The sequence below is a fragment of the Cuculus canorus genome, chromosome 37 (genome assembly GCF_017976375.1).
Source record: "Cuculus canorus isolate bCucCan1 chromosome 37, bCucCan1.pri, whole genome shotgun sequence".
Classification (NCBI taxonomy): Eukaryota; Metazoa; Chordata; class Aves; order Cuculiformes; family Cuculidae; genus Cuculus; species Cuculus canorus.
This window is the reverse complement of record NC_071437.1, coordinates 525,854-547,104: the sequence shown is the minus strand read 5'-3', so window position 1 is coordinate 547,104 and position 21,251 is coordinate 525,854. Positions and strand designations below refer to the sequence as shown.

The window sequence follows — 21,251 nt, the reverse complement described above, 5'->3', positions numbered from 1 at the left end:
ACCTCAGCTTCCTGGTCCTGGTGGTCCAGAGCACAGCAGCATCCTGCTCAGTGGTCCAGAAGACATCAGCATCAGCATCTTCCTTATAGTGGTCCAGAGAGCATCTGCATCTTCCTCGTAGTGGTCCAGAGGACCTCAGCTTCCTGGTCCTGGTGGTCCCCAGAACACCTCAGCTTCCTGGTCCTGGTGGTCCAGAGCACCTCAGCATCCTGGTCCTGGTGGTCCCCAGAGCACCTCAGCTTCCTGGTCCTGGTGGTCCCCAGAGCACCTCAGCTCCCTGATCCTGGTGGTCCCCAGAGCACCTCAGCTCCCTGATCCTGGTGGTCCCCAGAGCACCTCAGCATCCTGGTCCTGGTGGTCCCCAGAGCACCTCAGCTTCCTGGTCCTGGTGGTCCCCAGAGCACCTCAGCTCCCTGATCCTGGTGGTCCCCAGAGCACCTCAGCTCCCTGATCCTGGTGGTCCCCAGAGCACCTCAGCTCCCTGATCCTGGTGGTCCCCAGAGCACCTCAGCTTCCTGGTCCTGGTGGTCCCCAGAGCACCTCAGCATCCTGGTCCTGGTGGTCCCCAGAGCACCTCAACATCCTGGTCCTGGTGGTCCCCAGAGCACCTCAGCATCCTGGTCCTGGTGGTCCCCAGAGCACCTCAGCTCCCTGATCCTGGTGGTCCCCAGAGCACCTCAGCTTCCTGGTCCTGGTGGTCCCCAGAGCATCTCAGCTCCCTGGTCCTGGTGGTCCCCAGAGCACCTCAACATCCTGGTCCTGGTGGTCCCCAGAGCACCTCAGCATCCTGGTCCTGGTGGTCCCCAGAGCACCTCAGCATCCTGGTCCTGGTGGTCCCCAGAGCACCTCAGCTCCCTGATCCTGGTGGTCCCCAGAGCACCTCAGCTTCCTGGTCCTGGTGGTCCCCAGAGCACCTCAGCATCCTGGTCCTGGTGGTCCCCAGAGCACCTCAGCTCCCTGGTCCTGGTGGTCCCCAGAGCACCTCAGCTTCCTGGTCCTGGTGGTCCATAGCACCTCAGCATCCTGGTCCTGGTGGTCCCCAGAGCACCTCAGCATCCTGGTCCTGGTGGTCCCCAGGGCACCTCAGCTCCCTGATCCTGGTGGTCCCCAGAGCACCTCAGCATCCTGGTCCTGGTGGTCCCCAGAGCACCTCAGCTTCCTGATCCTGGTGGTCCCCAGAGCACCTCAGCTCCCTGATCCTGGTGGTCCATAGCACCTCAGCTCCCTGATCCTGGTGGTCCCCAGAGCACCTCAGCATCCTGGTCCTGGTGGTCCCCAGGGCACCTCAGCTCCCTGGTCCTGGTGGTCCCCAGGGCACCTCAGCTCCCTGATCCTGGTGGTCCCCAGAGCACCTCAGCTTCCCCCCAGGCTGCCCCAGTGATGGACAACCTGGTGCCCCCCAGGTGGGGCAGCTGAGGCACTGGGGTTGTCCACTGATTGCTCACTAATTACAAAGCACCGCAGGTGCTGATGTCAAACAAACAACAACAAAAGAGGTAATAAAAGGGAAAAGCAAAGGGAATCGCCTTCCTTTGGTCCTGGTGGTGCCCGGGTGGGGCTGCTGGGAGCGGTGTCTTCTCTCAGGTGAAAGGAGAAGAGGAAATGGCCTCAAGATGTACCGGAGGAGCTTTAAAATCACGGATAGGTTTGGGTTGGAAGGGACTTCAAAGCCCATCCAGTTCTGATCTCTGCCAGGGACAGGGACACCTGTCCCCGGATCAGGGCCTCCAAACCACATCCAACGTGGCCGTGAACATCTCCAGGTGATGGGGCAACCACCCCTTCCCCGGGCAACCAAGACCACAGCGCCACCAGGGAGTAATTCCTTCCTAAGATCCCATCTCCATCTCCCTTCTTTCAGCTCCAACCCATTCCTCCTCGTCCCATCCCTGCACTCCCCAATCCAGAGCCTCTCCTCAGCTTTCTCAGAGCTTCTTTCTGGACCGGAAGCTCCTCTAAGGTCTCCCCGGAGCTTCTCCAGGTTGAACCACACCAACACTTTCAGCGTGTCCTCATACGGGAGGTGCTCCAGCCCTTGGATCATCTCCATGGTCTCCTCTGGACTTTCTCCAACGTCCTCGTGTCCTTCCTGTCCTGAGGACTCCAGAGGTGGATGTGGGCCTCCAGGAAGAGAGGGAGGAAGGATGGTGGCCTCTGGGTAGAGGGGGAGGAAGGAAGGATGGAAGGAAGGTGGTCTCCAGGCAGAGAGAGAGGGAGGAAGGAAGGAAGGAAGGTGGTCTCCAAGCAGAGGGGAGGAAGGAAAGAAGGAAGGAAGGTGGTCTCCGAGCAGAGGTGGAGGGAAGGTCCTCCAGGACCTCAATTGCCTTTTGGCTACGGCCAAACCGCACAAATTCAGAGATGAAAAGCGAGCGCGAGGCAAAGCCCCTCGTGATAAGGTCTCCAGGTAGGAAAAATGCCAACGGAGGAGAACAGAAGCGTCTCCCAGCCACAACGGAGAGCGGATGGGGATGCGACGTAGGAGTGGCACAGACAAATTGCCACCCAAGCGCGGTTTTATCGCTTCTGGGTGGTTTATTTGTTTGTTTGTTTACTTTTCTTCTATTTTTAGAAGCCTTTGATTACCACAGGCTGAGGAGCGATCCTTCCCAGCTGCCGAGCTTCCCTCCGAGATACGGAGCCCGCCTTTGCCTCGGAGCCATAGGAGCATGGAAGGGGTTGGGTTGGGATCTCAAAGCCCATCCAGTCCCACCACCCGCCAGGGACACCTCCGCCTCCCTTCTCAGGGCAACCTCCGTCTCCCCATCCTCACAGGAACAAATTCCTCCCTAAGAGCTCCTCTCGGTCTCCTCTCCCTGAGTTCAAAGCCATTACTCCCTGTCCTATCCCACCAGGCGTTGTCCCAGCTTTCCTGGAGGTCCTTTCCATACTGGAAGCTGCTCTACGGTCTCCGCGGAGCCTTTTCTTCTCCAGGCTGGACAACCTCAACTCTCAGCCTGGTCTCATATGGGAGGTTCTCCAGCCCTCGGATCATCTCCGTGGCTTCCTCTGGGTTCCTCCAGCAGCTCCACGTCCTTCCTGTGCTGAGGGCTCCACAAGTGGACGCAGGTGGGGTCTCACAAGAGTGGACCAGAGGGTCAGAATCCCTCTTAGACGCAGCCCGGGATGTGGTTGGTTGGAGCGCACGTTGGAGCTCAGGTGGAGCTTCTCCACCCACACCTCGAGTCTTTCTCCTCGGGGCTCCTCCCAATCGCCAAAATACCACATTTCATCTTGGATTTAAATCAACTTTCAAGCTCTGAAGAGTCGATGCTGTCCCGCAGCCTCTTCGTGGAGCACCGGGGCCGCGTTGTGGACTGGAGAACGTCTTCTCCTCGGGTGGGGACTGTCCCTTTGTGCGGTGTCATCCCCATCGCGGTTGGTTACCACGTCAACCTTCGAATGATCCTTTCTCCCCTTGAAAGGAGAGGAGGGGAAGTGCACAAAGTCCATCGATCCCCACTCTTCCGTCGCAAGGAGTCTCCTTCTTCCTGGAGATACTCAGAGATTGATGAAGGGTTGCGTCGATACCCAACGTTTCACCTCTGGTTCTTTGTCGTTGTCACCAGAAGGGAAAGCAAAGTCGCGTATTCCAGCGTCACCACCCCAAGGACAAATCCAGGGTGGGTGGAGAATGGATTTGGAGCCGCCCTGAGGAGAAGGACTCGAGGAGGAGATAGAGGAGAAACTCCACAGGAGGCGACAACGTTTGCTTCCGAACCGAAAGCCAAACTGTCCTGGGCTGCGCCTCTGAGGATGGAGCATCCACGACTTCTTGGGGCTGTAGAAGCTTCTGGAAGCTGTGGAATGACAATGGAGAGGGTGGGAATGGCTGCGGCAGTGGAGAAGCTTCTAAAGTGGGCAGAGACACCACGGCATTGCCCACCGGACGGCCCCTTCCCTGGGGAAGATGGGTAAGAAGGTGGTGGTTGTAGAAGGAGGGGACGGTTTGAGCGGGGAGGGACCTCAAGTTGATGGGCAGGGACGCGACCCATCGGATCAGGTCACCCCAATCCTTGGAGGGGTTCAAGGCCAGGTCGGATGGGGCTCGGAGCAATCCGATCCATGGAGAACGTCCACGCCCGTGGCAGAGGGTGGAACGGGATGGGCTTTGAGATCCCTTCCAACCCAACCCATTCCACCATTGGATGAAGACGAACCCTTCCGCCGTTGCTGTCTCCGTCCTCGCCCGTGGCAAACGCTGAATTCGGCTCTTTGGTTTGAGAACCAATCCTGCGGCGGAGGAACAACTCCGTGAGTTGGAGTTCTGGCTGGAACACTCCAAACAAAACAGATGCCGCGCTGGAAAGCCCTTCGGAGGTAAAAGCACATCAGCTTTCTCGCTCCAAGAGGGAAATTTCTGCCTCCGCAATCCCTGCAATGAAAACAAGAGACTGCTGGGGGTTTTTTTTTCACATTTTTCCTTTTTTTTTCAAGGCATTTGAGTGGGCGAAAGTGGCTTCCACGGCTCCCGCGTCTCATTTCATCCCTGGTTGCATCTGACCCTCGGGGGCAGACGTTGCCACGTCGTGCTGTAGATCCTCCCGGCGGAGCACGAGCCGGGTTCGGCTCTTCGGCAGCCATGAAATAAAGCCAGAGGGACTCAACGGGGCCACTTTGAGGGCCGACACATCTTCTCCTGCTTTGGAAGGGGCCGTGCGCCTTCGCTGCCGAGCTGGGGAAGGGCCGTTGGTGTGGAATCATGGAAGGGATCTCAAAGCCCATCCGGTTTGCCATGGGCACGGACACCTCCCGCTGGCTCAGGGGCTCCAAACCCATCCAACGTGGCCTTGGACACCTCCAGGGATGGGGCAACCTCCTCCAGGGCCTCCCCACCCTCACAGGAGAACGTTTCTTCCTAAGGTCTCATCTCAATCTTCTCTCTTTCAGCTGGAAGAACCTTTCCGCTCATCTTCTCCCTGCACTCCGTGATCCCTCCGCAGCTTCCCCGGAGTCCCTTTCCATACTGGAAGCTGCTTTAAGGTCTCCATGGAGCCTTCTCCTCTCCAGGGTGAGCAGCCCCAACTCTCCCAGCCTGTCCTCTTATGGGTTCTCCAGCCCTCAGATCATCTCCGTGGCCTCCTCTGGACTCCCTCCAACATCTCCGTATCCTCCCTGTCCTGAGGACTCAAGGACGCGGCTCTTCAGGTGAGGTCTCAATCTAATCCGGCTTTTTGGGTTGGTGGCTTCGGTTTGGTCGCGGTTGGGTTGACTTTGAAGCTGAAGGTGGCAAAGGAAGACAGTGGCTTTGAGGTTCTCCAGCCCAGGCTTTGCCCTTTGCACCTCTTCCCTGTGGTGGTAGGAGATGATCTCGTCTGGAACGGGACAGGCAGGGTTTGGCTTTGCTGTTGGGGTCACCACCAGCTTTTCCCCCTCTCCAGTCGTGTGTTATCCTGGAATAAGACCAGGAAACGAGGGATCTGCTCCGCTCTGGAGGCTGGAGGAGATGGAAATTGGGAAGAAGAGTGTTTCTTACAGCTCTGAATTTATTTGCATCACTGATGGCTTCAAAATTAGAAGCTCTGAAGGAGAGCGGAGATGGCGGAATTGCAATTCCCACTCCCGTTTAATGGATTCGGGGCTCATCTGTAGAGAAGGCGGTGGCGGTTTGGACCGCGGGACGAAGGTGGGGCGAGATTGTCAGGTGCTAGAATGATGGAATGGGTTGGGAGGGACCTCAAAGCCCATCCAGTTCCACCTCCTGCCACGGGCAGGGACACCTCCCGCTGGATCAGGGGCTCCGAGCCCCATCCAACCTGGCCTGGAACCCCTCCAGGGATGGGGCACCACCGCTGCTCTGGGCACCCTGGGCCAGGGCCTCCCCACCCTCACAGGAGAACATTTCTCCCCAAGATCTCACCTCAATCTCCCCTCTTTCAGCTCAAAACTGTTTCCCCTCATCCTCTCCCTGATCCAGAGCCCTTCCCAGCATTCCTGGAGCCCCTTTCCATACTGGAAGCTGCTCTAAGGTCTCCCCAGAGCCTTCTCTTCTCCAGGCTGGACAACCCCAACCCTCTCAGCCTGTCCTCACAGCTGAGGTCCTCATAGCTGAGGTCCTCCAGCCCTCGGATCATCCCTGTGGCCTCCTCCGGGCTCACTCCGACGGCTCCGTGTCCTCCTTACGCTGAGGACTCCAGAACTGGACGCAGGGCTCCAGGTGAGGTCTCACCACACCGGAGCAGAGGGGCAGAACCTCCCTCTCCCACCGCTTTGGTTGCGTTCCTTAGAGAACCACCTCATCGCCCTCTTGATCTGAGTCACCGCTTCGAAGCGGGTGGAAGGAATGCCTCGGGCGGCGCTGGTTTGATGCTCTTGAGCGCTTTTATTTGCCGTATCGCCACGTTTGTCTCGATTATCAGATGCGAAGCTCCGGAGAAATCCAGTTGTGCGGTGGAATTTATTCTCTCCTGCAGCCCTGGAGCAGTCAGAAAGGATTTAGGAGCTCGTGCGTCAACCCCGGAGCGGGCGGAATTGTCTTGAGATGGGATTTCCGAGCAATAATCCTCCCTCTCGATGGAGGTGGTTTAATTTGCCTTTCAGCGAGGGAGGTTGGGGGCCCCGGCGGTGGCGCTTTGTGGCTTCGGTGTTTTAAGTAACGCTCAGGGAAAGTAATTGCGATCACAGCGTGTGTCGACTCTTCCAATCAAAGGAGCGTTTAAAGCATTAACTGCTGCGCGTGTTCGTGTTCTCAAGAACAACGCGCCGGAAGAGTTGGAATTGCAGCATCACGGTTTGGGTTGGAAGGGCTCTCCAAAGCCCATCCGGTGGGCAGGGACACCTTCCGCTGGATCAGGGACACCTTCTGCTGGATCAGGGACACCTTCTGCTGGATCAGGGACACCTTCCGCCGGATCAGGGACACCTTCCGCCGGATCAGGGACACCTTCCGCCGGATCAGGGACACCTTCCGCTGGATCAGGGACACCTTCCGCTGGATCAGGGACACCTTCCGCTGGATCAGGTTGCTCCAAGGCCCATCCAACGCGGCTTTCACCGCCTCCAGGGATGGCGTAGCCTTGGTTCCTCTGGGCTGGAGACGCCGTTCTTTGAGCCGTAGAAGAACAACGGAGAGGGTGGTGGTGGCTCCGGCATTGGGATCTGCTGAAGTGGGCGGAGACGTCGAGGGATTGGCCCACCCGGCAATCAGCGGAAGGTAAACCGGCCTCTGGTTTAGGGAGATGGAACTGGAGGGGCTTTGAGGTCCCTTCCAACCCAAACCATTGTGGGTGCTACGGGTGGGACTCAGAGAGGCCACAGGGATGGTCCAAAGGGTGGAGAACCTCTCGTACGGGGACAGGTTGAGAGCTGGGGTTGCTCAACCTGCAGAAGAGAAGGCTCCAAGGAGACCTTAGAGCAGCTCCAAGGGAAGAGAGGATCTCCAGGGAAGCTCCTGGTCAGGGAGCGCAGGGCCAGGGTGAGATGGAACGGTTTTGAGCTGAAAGAACGGAGATGGAGGTGAGATCTTGGGGTCAAATGTTCTCCTGGGCGAGTGGGGAGGCCGTGGCCCACGTTGTCCACAGAAGTGGTGGCTGCTCCATCCCTGGAGGTGTCCAAGGCCACGTCGGAGCCCCTGATCCAGCGGGAGGTGTCCCTGCCCGTGGCAGGAGGTGGAACTGGATGGGCTTTGAGGTCCCTTCCGACCCATTCCGTGCTTCGGCTGGTTAGTAGAGTTAACTCAAGGACTAGTTAACGGCTCCTGCCGTTCCTCGAGGAAAGGCTGTTTGTTGTCGTTTGCCTTTGAAAGCCACGTGATTAACAAAATAGTTTAATGAAGGAGAGAGAAATGCCGAGCGAGAAGACTTCTCCCCCCTCTTTTTTACTAAATTACGCGCATTAGTGGAAGAAGCGACGGAAAATACAGTTGTAAGAGCTTTCCTTTCATGCGAGCGATGCCCTGGAGAGATTTTCCTCGCTCTTTTATCATCAGAGCCGGGATCATCTCGTATTTTTAGCCTAATAGCTGCCGCTTAAGTAATTTGTATAATAGCGGCTCATGCAAAGCGGGGAGTGGAGCACCTTCAATGGGAGGAGGTTCTGCCCCTCTTTGAGAAGGTAAATGAAACGAATGTCTCCAAAATAACCCCGGGAGGAGAAGGAAATCCGAGCGGGTTGATAGAAGAGTTTGGGTCGGAAGAGACTTTAAAGATCATCCGCTTCCAACCCTGTTGCTGTGGGAAGGGACGTCCCACTGGAGCAGGTTGCTCCCAGCCCCGTCCAACGTGGCCTTCAACACCTTCACTACCCTCGTGGTGAAGAAAATCCTCCTTCTATCAAGGCTAAATCCACCCTTGTCCAGTTCATCCCCGTTCCCCCTCATCCCATCATTCCATCCCTTTATGAACAGCCCCTCTCCAGCTTTCCTGGAGCCCCTTCAGGTCCTGGAAGCTGCTCTCAGGTCTCCTCGGAGCCTCTTCTCCAGGCTGAACAACCCCAACTCCCTCAGCCTGTCCTCGTAGGGAAGGTGCTCAGCCTTTGGATTGTCTTTGTAGCCTCCTCTGGACCTTAGTTGATGGTCTACAGAGACACTGGGGGGTCCGCAGTATTCCCATGGGTATGGGAAGAAGGGAAAGGCTCAACTCATGGTGGAAGAAGTTCTGGAAGGACATGGAGCTCTTGGAGAGAGTCTTGAGGAGTCCATGAGAATGATCCAAAGGCTGGAGCACCTTCTAGAGGAGGACAGGCTGAGGGAGTTGGGGTTGCTCAGCCTGGAGAAGAAAAGGCTCATGGACACCTTCGAGCAGCTTCCGGTGTGGGAAGGGCCTCCAGGAAAGCTGGGGAGGGGCTCTTCATCAGGAGGTGCAGGGATGGGACGAGGGGAACGGTTTTGAGCTGAAAGATGAGCGATTGAGGTGAGATCTTGGAAAGAAATATCCTCCTGTGAGGGTGAGGAGGCCCTGGAAGAGATTGCCCGGAGAAATCGAGGCTGCTCCAACCCTGGAGGTGTTCAAGGCCACGGTGGGTGGGGTTTGGAGCCCCTGATCCTGTGGGAGGTGTTCCTGCCCATGGAGAGGTTGGAGCTGGATGGGCTTTAAGGTCCCTTCCAACCCACGTAGTTCCTTGATTGGAGGTTCTTCTGGACCGTAGACCATCTCGTCGCTACGTCGGTTGGCGGCTGTCAGGCCTACGAGGTCCTTTCTTTGACGTTAACCCCGGGGAGGGGAGCAACGCGGCACTGAAAACACAATGAATTCCTTTCTTTGAGGACCGAAAAGAAAGAACGGCTCCACCTCCGTATCAGATGTTGACCTTTTGAACCCGAAGCGGTAGAAGAAATAACCTTTTATTCAAAGCCCTTCGGAGAAATAGCAACAAACCGACCCCGAATGGCGCTGGTGGTGTTGGTCCTCGTGATTTTGAGCGTGAAGCCCTCTGCAGACCTTTGCCTTCGTTTCATGGCCGAGGACTCTTCGTTTGCAGTCTGCGAAGGAGGCGCAGATGTACGGTTGGGAGGTGGAGTGGAAACCCAACAACCAACTGAGCTCCAGGGATGGGAACGTCTGATCCGGAGGTCAGGATGGAAAGAAATCTCCTCACTGCTCTTTTACACCGTAAATCTCCTCCTCTATTCTGTTCTCATGAGACCCACCTGGAGTTCTGTGGCCAATTCTGGAATCCCCAACAGAAAAAGGAGGTGGAGCTCTTGGACCATCCATGAGAACGATCCCAGGGCTGGAGAACCTCCAGATAATAAAGGTTTTTTCTGTCTCAAAGTGCAGAAAATGCTGGTTTTTTGAGGGTCAAAGGTAGAAGGCGGCACTTGGATGGAGAATAAATAGAGGAAAAGTGGGAGAACACAACAGGTTGGCTCCGAGTGTCCTGGAAAAACAAGGAATGGGGGTGGAAGGATCATCGTTGGCCGGGACAGAGCCTGAGTTGAGGTTCAAACGAGCTGGAAGAGCTTCAAACGGCGCTGGTGGGACCTCCCCTGGAGCCCTACGTCCAATCCTGGAGTCCTCAGGGCAGGAAGGACGCGGAGCTGTTGGAGCGAGGCCGGAGGAGGCCATGGAGATGATCCGAGGGCTGGAGGACCTCCTGTAGGAGGCTGAGAGTGTTGGGGTTGTTCAGCTTCGAGAAGAGAAGGATCCATGGAGACCTTAGAGGTATGGAAAGGAACTCCAGGAGAGCTGGGAAGGGGCTCTGGATCAGGGAGAGGAGGAGGAGAACGGTTTTGAGCTGAAAGAGGGGAGATTGAGAGGAGCTCTTGGGGAGAAATGTTCTCCTGGGAGGGTGGGGAGGCCCTGGCACAGATTGTCCAGGGAAGCGGTGCTGCCCCATCCCTGGAGGTGTCCAAGGCCACGGTGGATGGGGCTCAGAGCCCCTGATCCGGTGGGAGGTGTCACCCCTGCTCATGGCAGGGGGTGGGAATGGATGGGCTTTGAGGTCCCTTCCAACCCAAACTACGATTTTCCAACCTTGAAGGACTGGAGAACATCCACAGCCCAGAGAAGTGGTGAAGGGTTTGAGCACCGTGATCCACCGGGAGGGTTTGGAGAGGTCCCTCCCACCCCATCCCACCATCCCAAGCATCGCTTCTAGAAGTTTCTTATCCCATTAAAACTCTTCTTAATGGCGATCTGGAAGAAAATACTTTTTGTATTTTCTGGAATTCACCTCTTATAAAAAAAACACTAAAAGAGAGAGAGAGAGAAGTGCAGCGCCGGAGCGTTAAAAATAGAATAACCTTCAGCATCGGCGCGTGCGGCTCCTGCATACAAATCGAGTGAGAGGAGACAGATTCAACCCCGCCTTTCGCGTGCTCCAATTCTCAGGGATCTCTCCCCAAAGCTGAGGTCGAGCCCAGGGACGTCGATTTTTTTCCTTTAAACCTCATTTCCCTCAGAGCAAAATTCGTATTTATCAGCTTAAAAAAAAAGGAGGAAAAAAAACCCCCAACATTGCGGTGCTCCTTCTTTGGGTTTATGTTTTTAACCGTTTGGATTCTCTGTAGAACTTTATCCACGTGGGATTAAAAGGGCTCCGGGGTGGGATGACATCGCTCAGCAAAAGTGCCGAGTCAGCAGAAGCGATGGCTTCCAACGCAACGTGTAGTGCAGGCGATGGAGAGCAGCGGCGTCGTGGAGTCATGGAATGGGGTGGGGTGGGGTGGAAGGGACCTTTGAGGTCTTCTGTCTCTCCTTAAGGAAACTCTGCAGAGAGGGCGATCGTAACAACGTGGAATGGGTTGAGTTGGAAGGGACCTGGAAGCCCTCCCACCGTGTTCTGGACCCCCTCTCTTCCCTCTGGACCCCTCTCTTCCTTCTGGATCCCTCTCTTCCCTCTGGACCCCTCTCTTCCCTCCGGACCCCTCTCTTCCTTCTGGATCCCCTCTCTTCCCTCTGGACCCCTCTCTTCCCTCCGGACCCCTCTCTTCCTTCTGGATCCCTCTCTTCCCTCTGGACCCCTCTCTTCCCTCCGGACCCCTCTCTTCCTTCTGGATCCCCTCTCTTCCCTCTGGACCCCTCTCTTCCCTCCGGACCCCTCTCTTCCTTCTGGACCCCTCTCTTCCTTCTGGACCCCCTCTCTTCCCTCTGGACCCCCTCTCTTCCCTCCGGATCCCTCTCTTCCTTCTGGATCCCCTCTCTTCCCTCTGGACCCCTCTCTTCCCTCTGGACCCCTCTCTTCCCTCCGGACCCCTCTCTTCCTTCTGGACCCCTCTCTTCCTTCTGGACCCCTCTCTTCCCTCTGGACCCCTCTCTTCCCTCCGGACCCCTCTCTTCCCTCTGGACCCCTCTCTTCCCTCTGGACCCCTTCTCTTCCCTCTGGATCCCCTCTCTTCCCTCTGGACCCCCTCTCTTCCCTCTGGACCCCTCTCTTCCCTCTGGACCCCCTCTCTTCCCTCTGGACCCCTCTCTTCCCTCTGGACCCCCTCTCTTCCCTCTGGATCCCTCTCTTCCCTCTGGACCCCTCTCTTCCTTCTGGACCCCCTCTCTTCCTTCTGGACCCCTCTCTTCCTTCTGGACCCCTCTCTTCCCTCTGGACCCCTCTCTTCCCTCTGGACCCCTCTCTTCCCTCCGGACCCCTCTCTTCCCTCTGGACCCCTCTCTTCCCTCTGGACCCCTTCTCTTCCCTCTGGATCCCCTCTCTTCCCTCTGGACCCCCTCTCTTCCCTCTGGACCCCCTCTCTTCCCTCTGGACCCCTCTCTTCCCTCTGGACCCCCTCTCTTCCCTCTGGATCCCTCTCTTCCCTCTGGACCCCTCTCTTCCTTCTGGACCCCTTCTCTTCCTTCTGGACCCCTTCTCTTCCTTCTGGACCCCTTCTCTTCCTTCTGGACCCCTCTCTTCCTTCTGGATCCCTCTCTTCCCTCTGGACCCCTCTCTTCCCTCTGGACCCCCTCTCTTCCCTCTGGACCCCCTCTCTTCCCTCTTTCCTGGAGCCCCTTCAGGCACTGGAAACTGCTCTGAGGTCTCCTCAGAGCCTTCTCTTCTCCAGGCTGACCAACCCCAACCCTCTCAGCCTGTGCTCCTACGGGAGGTTCTCAGCCCTCACATCATCCTCGTGGTCTCCTCTGGACCCGTTCCTACAGCTCCATCTCCTTCTTCTGGTGAGGATTCCAGAACTGGAGACAATCCTCCAGGTTGGGTCTCACCAGAGAGGAGCAGAGGGACAGAATCCCCTCCTGGGACCTTCTGGTCCCACTCTTTGGGCTGTGAGGGCTCATTGACGGCTCCTTTTGAGGTTCTCCTCCCCCAGCGTCCCAAGTCCTTCTCCTCAGGGTTGCTCTCCATCATCCCCAGTCTGGATTGGGACCGGGGATTGCCCCCACCCAGGGGTAGGACCTCACCCTTGGCCTGGTGGAACCTCAGGAGGTTCTCCAGCCCCACTTCTCCACCTCATCCAGGTCCCTCTTGGCCTGGTGGAACCTCAGGAGGTTCTCCAGCCCCACTTCTCCACCTCATCCAGGTCCCTCTTGACCTGGTGGAACCTCAGGAGGTTCTCCAGCCCAATTTCTCCACCTCATCCAGGTCCCTCTTGGCCTGGTGGAACCTCAGGAGGTTCTCCAGCCCCATTTCTCCACCTCATCCAGGTCCTTCTTGACCTTGTTGAACCTCCTGAGGTTCTCCAGCCCCACTTCTCCAGCTTCTCCAGGTCCCTCTGGGTGTTATCCCGCCCTTCCGGTGTGGTAAGTGCCCCACTCAGCTTGGTGTCACCTGCAAACTTCCTGAAGATGCCCTCGATCTCTCTGTCTCTGTCCTCAATGAAGATATCAAACAGCACTGTCCCAGTACGGACCCCTGAGGGACACCACTTATGGCGGATCTCCATCGTGACTTTGAGCCATTGACCATTACTCTCTGAATAGGACCATTCAACCAATTTTGTGTCCACCCATCAAACCCATCTCCAATTTAGAGAAGAAGGATGTCGTGGAGGACCATCTCAAAGGCTTTGCAGAAGTCCAGGTGGATCACATCCATGGGTTTTTTCCTGTTCCTGCTCAGTGGTGGAGTCTCCACCCCTGGAAGGGGTTCAAAGCCGTGTAGAGTGGCACTCTGGGAGGTGGTTGAGGAGGAGCAGTGGAGTTGGGGTGGATGAGCGTAGAGGTCTTCTCTAACCTTCCTGATTCTGTGATCTACTGAGATCAGACGATGGTTTGTGAGGCTCAGGGCTACGTTTCGGAAGAACCCAATATTTACCGGAGCGAACGAACCACCGACGGTTAATTTTACCGTTTCTCGATGGTTTGACGCAGATTTGGGTGCTTCGCTTCTTTGGGCTCCACCACCAAGAGGGGTTAAGGTCAGGTGGCGGTAGAGTCTCCTTACAAAGCAGAGCGCATCATCCGGTGTTTGTGAGACGCGAGAGGGGGCGAAGCCACCGGGAAGATCAGGATTCAGCTCACACACAGCCTCAAAGCTGCTCAGAAGCCGACGCCGCGTGTTTGGAGCAAACAACTCCCAGGAGATCTGCTGCGCTCTTGCGATTCCTGCCCTACTTTTCACTCCCGTTCCGCGGCTGCGAAAAGGGGTTTTTTTGACATTGATGTCTTCTCCGTAAACCAACCGAGGCCTTCACGCCGTCCTCTCGAGGCTGAGCAGCTCTCCCCCTCGCCCAGAGCGCCATTAAAATTGCATCGGTGGGGAGAAGCGAATGCGAGGGGTTATGGCCCTTCCAGGAGGATCCACCTTCCTGCGCCTCGCCGTAGTCAACTCGGGTGAGTTCTCACCCAATAAGGTGGAAACTCAAAGCCTCGTCCAACCTGGTGAGGGATATGAGGTAGTGGTGGACAGTGGTCGGGTTTGATGATCCCAAAAGTCTTTTCCAACCTATGACTACACTGTAGCTTCTATGAGTCTGAAGGCTTTCATGGTTGCCCCATCCCTGGAGGTGTTCCAGGTCAGGTTGGATGGGGCTTGGAGCCCCTGATCCAGCGGGAGGTGTCCCTGCCCGTGGCAGGGGGTGGGACTGGATGGGCTTTGGGGTCCCTTCCAACCCAAACCATTCCACGATGCTGTGATCACCACCTCTTTATTGATGGAGAACATGGGGACCTCAAAGGGCACGGAACCATGGAATGGTTTGGTTGGAAGGGACCTTAAAGGTCATAGAAACATGGAATGGTTTGGTTGGAAAGGACCTTAAAGGTCATAGAAACATGGAATGGTTTGGTTGGAAAGGACCTTAAAGGTCATAGAAACATGGAATGGTTTGGTTGGAAAGGACCTTAAAGGTCATAGAAACACGGAATGGTTTGGGTTGGAAGGGACCTTAAAGGTCATAGAAACATGGAATGGTTTGGGTTGGAAAGGACCTTAAAGGTCATAGAAACATGGAATGGTTTGGGTTGGAAGGGACCTTAAAGGTCATAGAAACACGGAATGATTTGGGTTGGAAGGGACCTTCTTCCTTTGTTCCCTCTCTTCTGATCACCTGAGGAACAAATGGAGATGAGCGGAACCCACCACCCTGCGACGACTCCGTCGCAGCCACCTCCCCTGCCTCGAAGCCCGAGAGGGAGGGAAAAATCCTTTCCCGGCCAAGGAAAATCTCCCCTGGAGCAGCTTTTGGGCTGACAGAGAGCAGATGGATCCGCGCCGCTGAGCAGTGGCTCCTCCGGGGCCGCGGCGGTGCCCGGCAGCTCCGCTTGGTTCAGCGCCAACTGCTTCTCTGCACTAAAGAGGATTCGTTTCCTCCTCCAAGCAAACATCTCAGCGCTGACGTCGATGAGGAGTGGCTGCTCTGAAACCAGGAATGGGTTCCTCAAAGCTCGGGAGCTCCTTCAAGACCACGTCGGATGAAGCCTGAAGCACTCGGATCCAAAGCCGTTGTGGTTGTCCCATCCCTGGAGGTGTCATTCTACCGCTTGAAGAAGGTATTGAAGAGCATCTACAGCCCCGTTGTGGTTGTCCCATCCCTGGAGGTGTTATTGTCCCATCCCTGGAGGTGTCATTCTACCGCTTGAAGAAGGTATTGAAGAGCTTCTACAGCCCCGTTGTGGTTGTCCCATCCCTGGAGGTGTCATTCTACCGCTTGAAGAAGGTATTGAAGAGCTTCCACAGCCCCATTGCAGTTGTCCCATCCCTGGAGGTGTTGAAGGCCGGGTTGGATGAGGCTTGGAGCAACCGGATCCGGTGGGAGGCGTCCCCGCCCATGGCCTGGGGTGGTCTGGATGGGCTTTGAGGTCCTCTGTGATCCTATGAAGCACCTGCCCTTTGGTCACCACCATCCCAGGCATCTTCTGAGGTTTGGGGAAGAGAAGCTGGAAAAGAACCTCGAGGCATAGGTCAACGGTGGTTGAAGGGGAGCCAAGAAGGACGCGGGCGGCCAAGAAGCCCCACGGCTTTGGATCAGAAACATCGCGTGGATGGCAGAGGAGGAACACTGAAGCTCCGCGGTTGTGTCCACCTGCAGCTCGAGGCAGAGAACGTGAGCATTTCATGGCTTTCCACGACGTGACCGACATTTTTCCGCGGATAATGTGTTTTGGGGTTTGTTTTTTCTTCTCTCGAAGCTCGTGATGAAAGCGTCGCCGCGGGCCGAGAGCAGTCAGGTGGAGAGAGACAGCAGGAAGGAACCAACGGAGCAGAACGTGGCTTTGGAAAGAGGTCCAGGATGTGGTATAGACACAAAAGAAGCAGTTTCTTCTCCCCGAAAGCAAACAGATAAAGCCCTGAGACCTCTAAACCTGCGTAAAACCCCTCCTCCACTGAGCCTTTGGTCTCGTGGCCGTCAAAGATCTCACCGGCTTTGAGGACCCGACAGCGCAGTCCTTCTCTCACCCCTCCAAGAGGAGGAGGTGACTCCTGACTTCCACTCAAAACAAACCCCACGCCTTTGAACTCTCTGTCCCTCGAGTCGCCTTCGGGAGCTTCGGGGCCAAACCAGGAGGAACAATCGTCACGAACCCCCTGCGCGGGCGACATCGGGTGGACGTCTGTGTCTCCTCAAGAATAAACGGGTCCAGATCCCTCAGCCGCTCCCAGAACCCGCGTTCTCCAGACCCTTCCCACCTCTGCTCCTCTTCTTCTGATGCTCTCCAGACCCTTCCCACCTCTGCTCCTCTTCTTACGATGCTCTCCAGACCCTTCCCACCTCTGCTCCTCTTCTTACGATGCTCTCCGGACCCTTCTCGGCTCTGTTCCTCTTCTTCAGATGTTCTTCAGACCCTTCTCAGCTCTGTTCCTCTTCTTCTGATGCTCTCCAGACCCTTCCCACCTCTGCTCCTCTTCTTCCGATGTTCTCCAGACCCTTCTCAGCTCTGTTCCTCTTCTTCCAATGTTCTCCAGACCCTTCTCACCTCTGTTCCTCTTCTTCCGATGCTCTCCAGACCCTTCTCAGCTCTGTTCCTCTTCTTCCAATGTTCTCCAGACCCTTCCCACCTCTGTTCCTCTTCTTTCGATGCTCTCCAGACCCTTCTCAGCTCTGTTCCTCTTCTTCTGATGCTCTCCAGACCCTTCTCAGCTCTGATCCTCTTCTTCCGATGCTCTCCAGACCCTTCCCAGCTCTGTTCCTCTTCTTCGGATGCTCTCCAGACCCTTCACGGTCCATCTTGGAGTGAGGAGCCCCAAACCGAACCCAAGACTGAAGCTGTGGCCTCACCAGCGCCAAATCCAGAGGGACAATCCTTCTTCTGGTCCTGCTTGGCCACCGCACGGCCGATCCAAGCCAGGATTCCTCCTCTTCCCTTTGAGCGTAACAACCCGGCCAGGACAAAGCCGTCGTTTCCGAGGCGTCTCCAGGACCACGAGGTTCATTTGCGTTGGTTTTGAGCTTCTCCATTCCCGAGTGAAGCCCATCGCGTGTGGACAATCTGATTTCCTCCAGCGAAGAGTCTCACCGGGGGGGGTTTAATGTCATTTTTGTTCATTTTAGGGCAGAATCCTGCAAAAAAAAGTGATTAAATCTCCTGAATTTCAGCCAAACTCTCCCTTCTGAGCAAACGTGAAGTCACCACCGCGAAGGACAGCTCTTGGCATGGAGGTGGCACCATCTGCTCCGCTTCCGAGGAGCCTTTGCTGAATGAACAAAGAGCGGCAGCGCAGGAATTCGCCGCCTCGGCCGCGGTGAGGAACGGCGCCGGCGTGGCGGGAGGTCCCACGGCGACAGCCGACGCCGAGCGACGGCCAACGATGGTGGGGGATGGACTTGGCAGAGCCTACGCCGTATCCGGGTAGGAATGGGACGAGGAGAAGGGGGTTGAGTTGGAAGAGGGGAGATGGAGGTGAGATCTTGGGGAGAAACCTTCTCCCGGGAGCGTGGGGAGGTCCACGTTGCCCCGAGAAGCGGTGGCTGCTCCGTCCTTGGAGATCTTCAAGGAAGGGTTGGATGGGGTTTGGAGGAACCTGATGGAGTGGGAGGTGTTTCTCTGGACCTGGATGGGCTTCGAGGTCCCTCCCAACCCAAACCATTCCGTAATTCCATGATTTTAAGGGTGGGGTTTCTTCCCACAGGCTGCGCCGCTTCACTCCTCGTATCTGCTGAGCTCCTGCTGGGTTTATGCCACTCCAGAAGACCGTTTCTGGGCCGATCGAGTGAGTTCACTTTGGGTTCTTTGCATTCCGATCATCCGTATGGGGATTTCCTCCCCGTACGAAGCTCCGCGCCGGATCACAACCTGGAATCCTCCCTTGGAGCCTTCCCAATGGCATCAAGGACACCTTCACCCCTCAGCCTCTCCTCCCTTTGCTCTGCACAATCAGACCTTCCTCTCTTTCGCCCCACGCTTCGGAAGTTAACGAGGACTTCCGGACTTTCCTTCTCCGCGCGGTTTTGCTTTCCTTTCTTTTTTCCCACCTGGATGCATCTTCCACTCTGATAAACCCAACCATAAATTCCAGCTCTCAAAGTGTGTCCTCTTTCAGGTCCTCTTTCCACTTTTTCTGCCTCAAAGTGCAGAAAATGCCGTTTTTTTGAGGGTCAAAGGTAGAAGGCGGCACTTGGACGGAGAATAAATAGAGGAAAAGTGGGAGAACGCAACAGGTTGGCTCCGAGTGTCCTGGAAAACATGGAATGGGGGTGGAAGGATCATTGTCAGCCGGGACAGAGCCTGAGTTGAGGTTCAAATGAGCTGGAAGAGCTTCAAATGGCGCTGGTGGGACCTCCCCTGGAGCGCTACGTCCAATCCTGGAGTCCTCAGGGCAGGAAGGACGCGGAGCCGTTGGAGCGAGGCCGGAGGAGGCCATGGAGATGATCCGAGGGCTGGAGGACCTCCTGTAGGAGGCTGAGTTGGGGTTGTTCAGCTTTGAGAAGAGAAGGATCCGTGGAGACCTTAGAGGTATGGAAAGGAACTCCAGGAGAGCTGGTTCCACCAGGCCAGGAGGGACCTGGATGAGGTGGAGAAGTGGGGCTGGAGAACCTCCTGAGGTTCCACCAGGCCCAGGGCGAGGTTCTACCCCTGGGTGAGGGCAATCCCCGGTCCCAATCCAGACTGGGGATGATGGAGAGCAGCCCTGAGGAGAAGGACTTGGGGCGCTGGGGGAGGAGAACCTCAAAAGGAGCCGTCAACGAGCGCTCACAGCCCAAAGTGTGGGACCAGAAGGTCCCCAGAGGGGATTCTGTCCCTCTGCTCCTCTCTGGTGAGACCCAACCTGGAGGATTGTCTCCAGCTCTGGAATCCTCACCAGAAGAAGGAGATGGAGCTGTTGGAACGGGTCCAGAGGAGACCACGAGGATGATGTGAGGGCTGAGAACCTCCCATAGGAGGACAGGCTGAGAGGGTTGGGGTTGGTCAGCGTGGAGAAGGCTCTGAGGAGACCTTAGAATGACCTTCTGGTGCCTGAAGGGGCTCCAGGAAAGCTGTGGAGGGGCTGTTCCTAAAGGGATGGAGTGATGGGACGAGGGGGAACGGGGACGAACTGGACAGGGGGGGATTTAGGCTGGACATGAGGAGGAATTGCTTCACCGTGAGGACGAGGAGACCCTGGAAGAGGTCTCCCAGGGAAGTGGTGGTTGTCCCATCCCTGGAGGGGTTCCAGGCCGGGTTGGATGGAGCTTTGGAGCCCCTGATCCAGCGGGAGGTGTCCCTGCCCGTGGCAGAGGGTGGAACCGGATGGGCTTTGAGATCCCTTCCACCCCAACCCATTCCATGATGTTCTTGGAGACGTCATCGTATCCTTTTTAATGACTCGGGGCACCAAACGGTGGTTGATCCGCACCGGAGAGTTCCTTCCGAGTCGGATCAGCGCCCGTCCGCCTCGGAAGGAGCGGCATTGGGGCTTCTCCCGATGTGTAAAGCAAAGAGGAGGATCAATCCCTCCTCCTTCTCTCGGGAAGAGCCTCCAGTGCCGCTGACCCACTTTCCTCTCCACACGCGGCCACAGCTGCTGCAGCGGAAGCTCCGGTGGCTGAGGGGACATCGCCGTGTTAGATATGGAAAACAGAGGTCGGAATCAAAGGAGCTGTTGCGTTCCACCGGCGCTTCTGCTCCTCAGTGATGACCGAAGGGGTTCTTTATTCCCCTCCCACCTCTGCAGCCTCGATTTACGCCTTAATTTCATAGAACCATAGAATCACCGGGTTGGAAAAGACCTCTGAGATCATCCACTCCAACCATGCCACATCCCTGAGGACCTCATCTACCGGTCCTTTAAATGCCTCCAGAGATGGGGACTCCAAACCCCCAGAGATGGGGACTCCAAACCTCCAGAGATGGGGACTCCAAACCTCCAGGGATGGGGACTCCAAACCCCCAGGGATGGGGACTCCAAACCTCCAGAGATGGAGACTCCAAACCTCCAGGAATGGGGACTCCAAACCCCCAGAGATGGGGACTCCAAACCTCCAGGGATGGGGACTCCAAACCCCCAGGGATGGGGACTCCAAACCCCCAGGGATGGGGACTCCAAACCTCCAGGGATGGGGACTCCAAACCTCCAGGGATGGGGACTCCAAACCCCCAGGGATGGGGACTCCAAACCTCCAGGGATGGGGACTCCAAACCTCCAGAGATGGGGACTCCAAACCCCCAGGGATGGGGACTCCAAACCCCCAGGGATGGGGACTCCAAACCTCCAGAGATGGAGACTCCAAACCTCCAGGGATGGGGACTCCAAACCTCCAGGGATGGGGACTCCAAACCCCCAGGGATGGAGACTCCAAACCCCCAGGGATGGGGACTCCAAACCTCCAGGGATGGGGACTCCAAACCTCCAGGGATGGGGACTCCAAACCTCCAGGAGGCACCAACGAGCAGAAAGGAAGCATCATGGCGTGACCCACCAGGGGAGACAGAGAAGAACCCAAAACTCCACTTAAAGACGTCGTTTATTACCTCCAATATTAAAAATGCAGGGTATCAGCTCACGTCTAAACCCACCTGAGGATCCTCCAAGGGTTTGTGAGGGACTCCGGGATCCGTCTGAAGGTGAGGGAGAAAAGTCTTTTGAGATATTTCCATCAAGTTCCTGCAGGGGAAGTCCTTGCAGATGTTCTGATGCTCCGAGAGATTGGATCCACGATGTCGGAAGGGGATTCTGTCCCTCTGCTCCTCTCTGGTGAGACCTCACCCGGAGTCCTATGTCCACTTCTGGAATCCTCAATGTCAGAAAGGAGATGGAGCTGTTGGAGCGGGTCCAGAGGAGACCACAAGAATGAGGCGAAGGTGGAGAACCTCAGGAGGTTCCACCAGGCCAAGAGGGACCTGGACATTGTGGAGAAGTGGGGCTGGAGAACATCAGGAGGTTCCACCAGGCCCAGGGTGAGGTCCTACCCCTGGGTGGGGGCAATCCCCGGTCCCAATCCAGACTGGGGATGATGGAGAGCAGCCCTGAGGAGGACTTGGGGCGCTGGGGGAGGAGAACCTCAGAAGGAGCCATCA

At 56.6% G+C, this 21,251-nt stretch overlaps 1 protein-coding gene across 1 annotated transcript; it reads left to right on the top strand.

The window, feature by feature from the left end:
• The first annotated feature begins 1,350 nt into the window (after positions 1-1,350).
• LOC128850014 (uncharacterized) lies at positions 1,351-18,250 on the top strand. Its single transcript, XM_054052819.1, has 5 exons — positions 1,351-2,404; positions 2,570-3,911; positions 4,888-5,145; positions 17,354-17,606; positions 17,887-18,250. Exons 2-4 carry the CDS (start codon positions 3,124-3,126, stop codon positions 17,379-17,381), a joined length of 1,074 nt encoding a protein of 357 aa, XP_053908794.1. The 5' UTR covers positions 1,351-2,404; positions 2,570-3,123; the 3' UTR covers positions 17,382-17,606; positions 17,887-18,250.
• Positions 18,251-21,251: the final 3,001 nt, after the last annotated feature.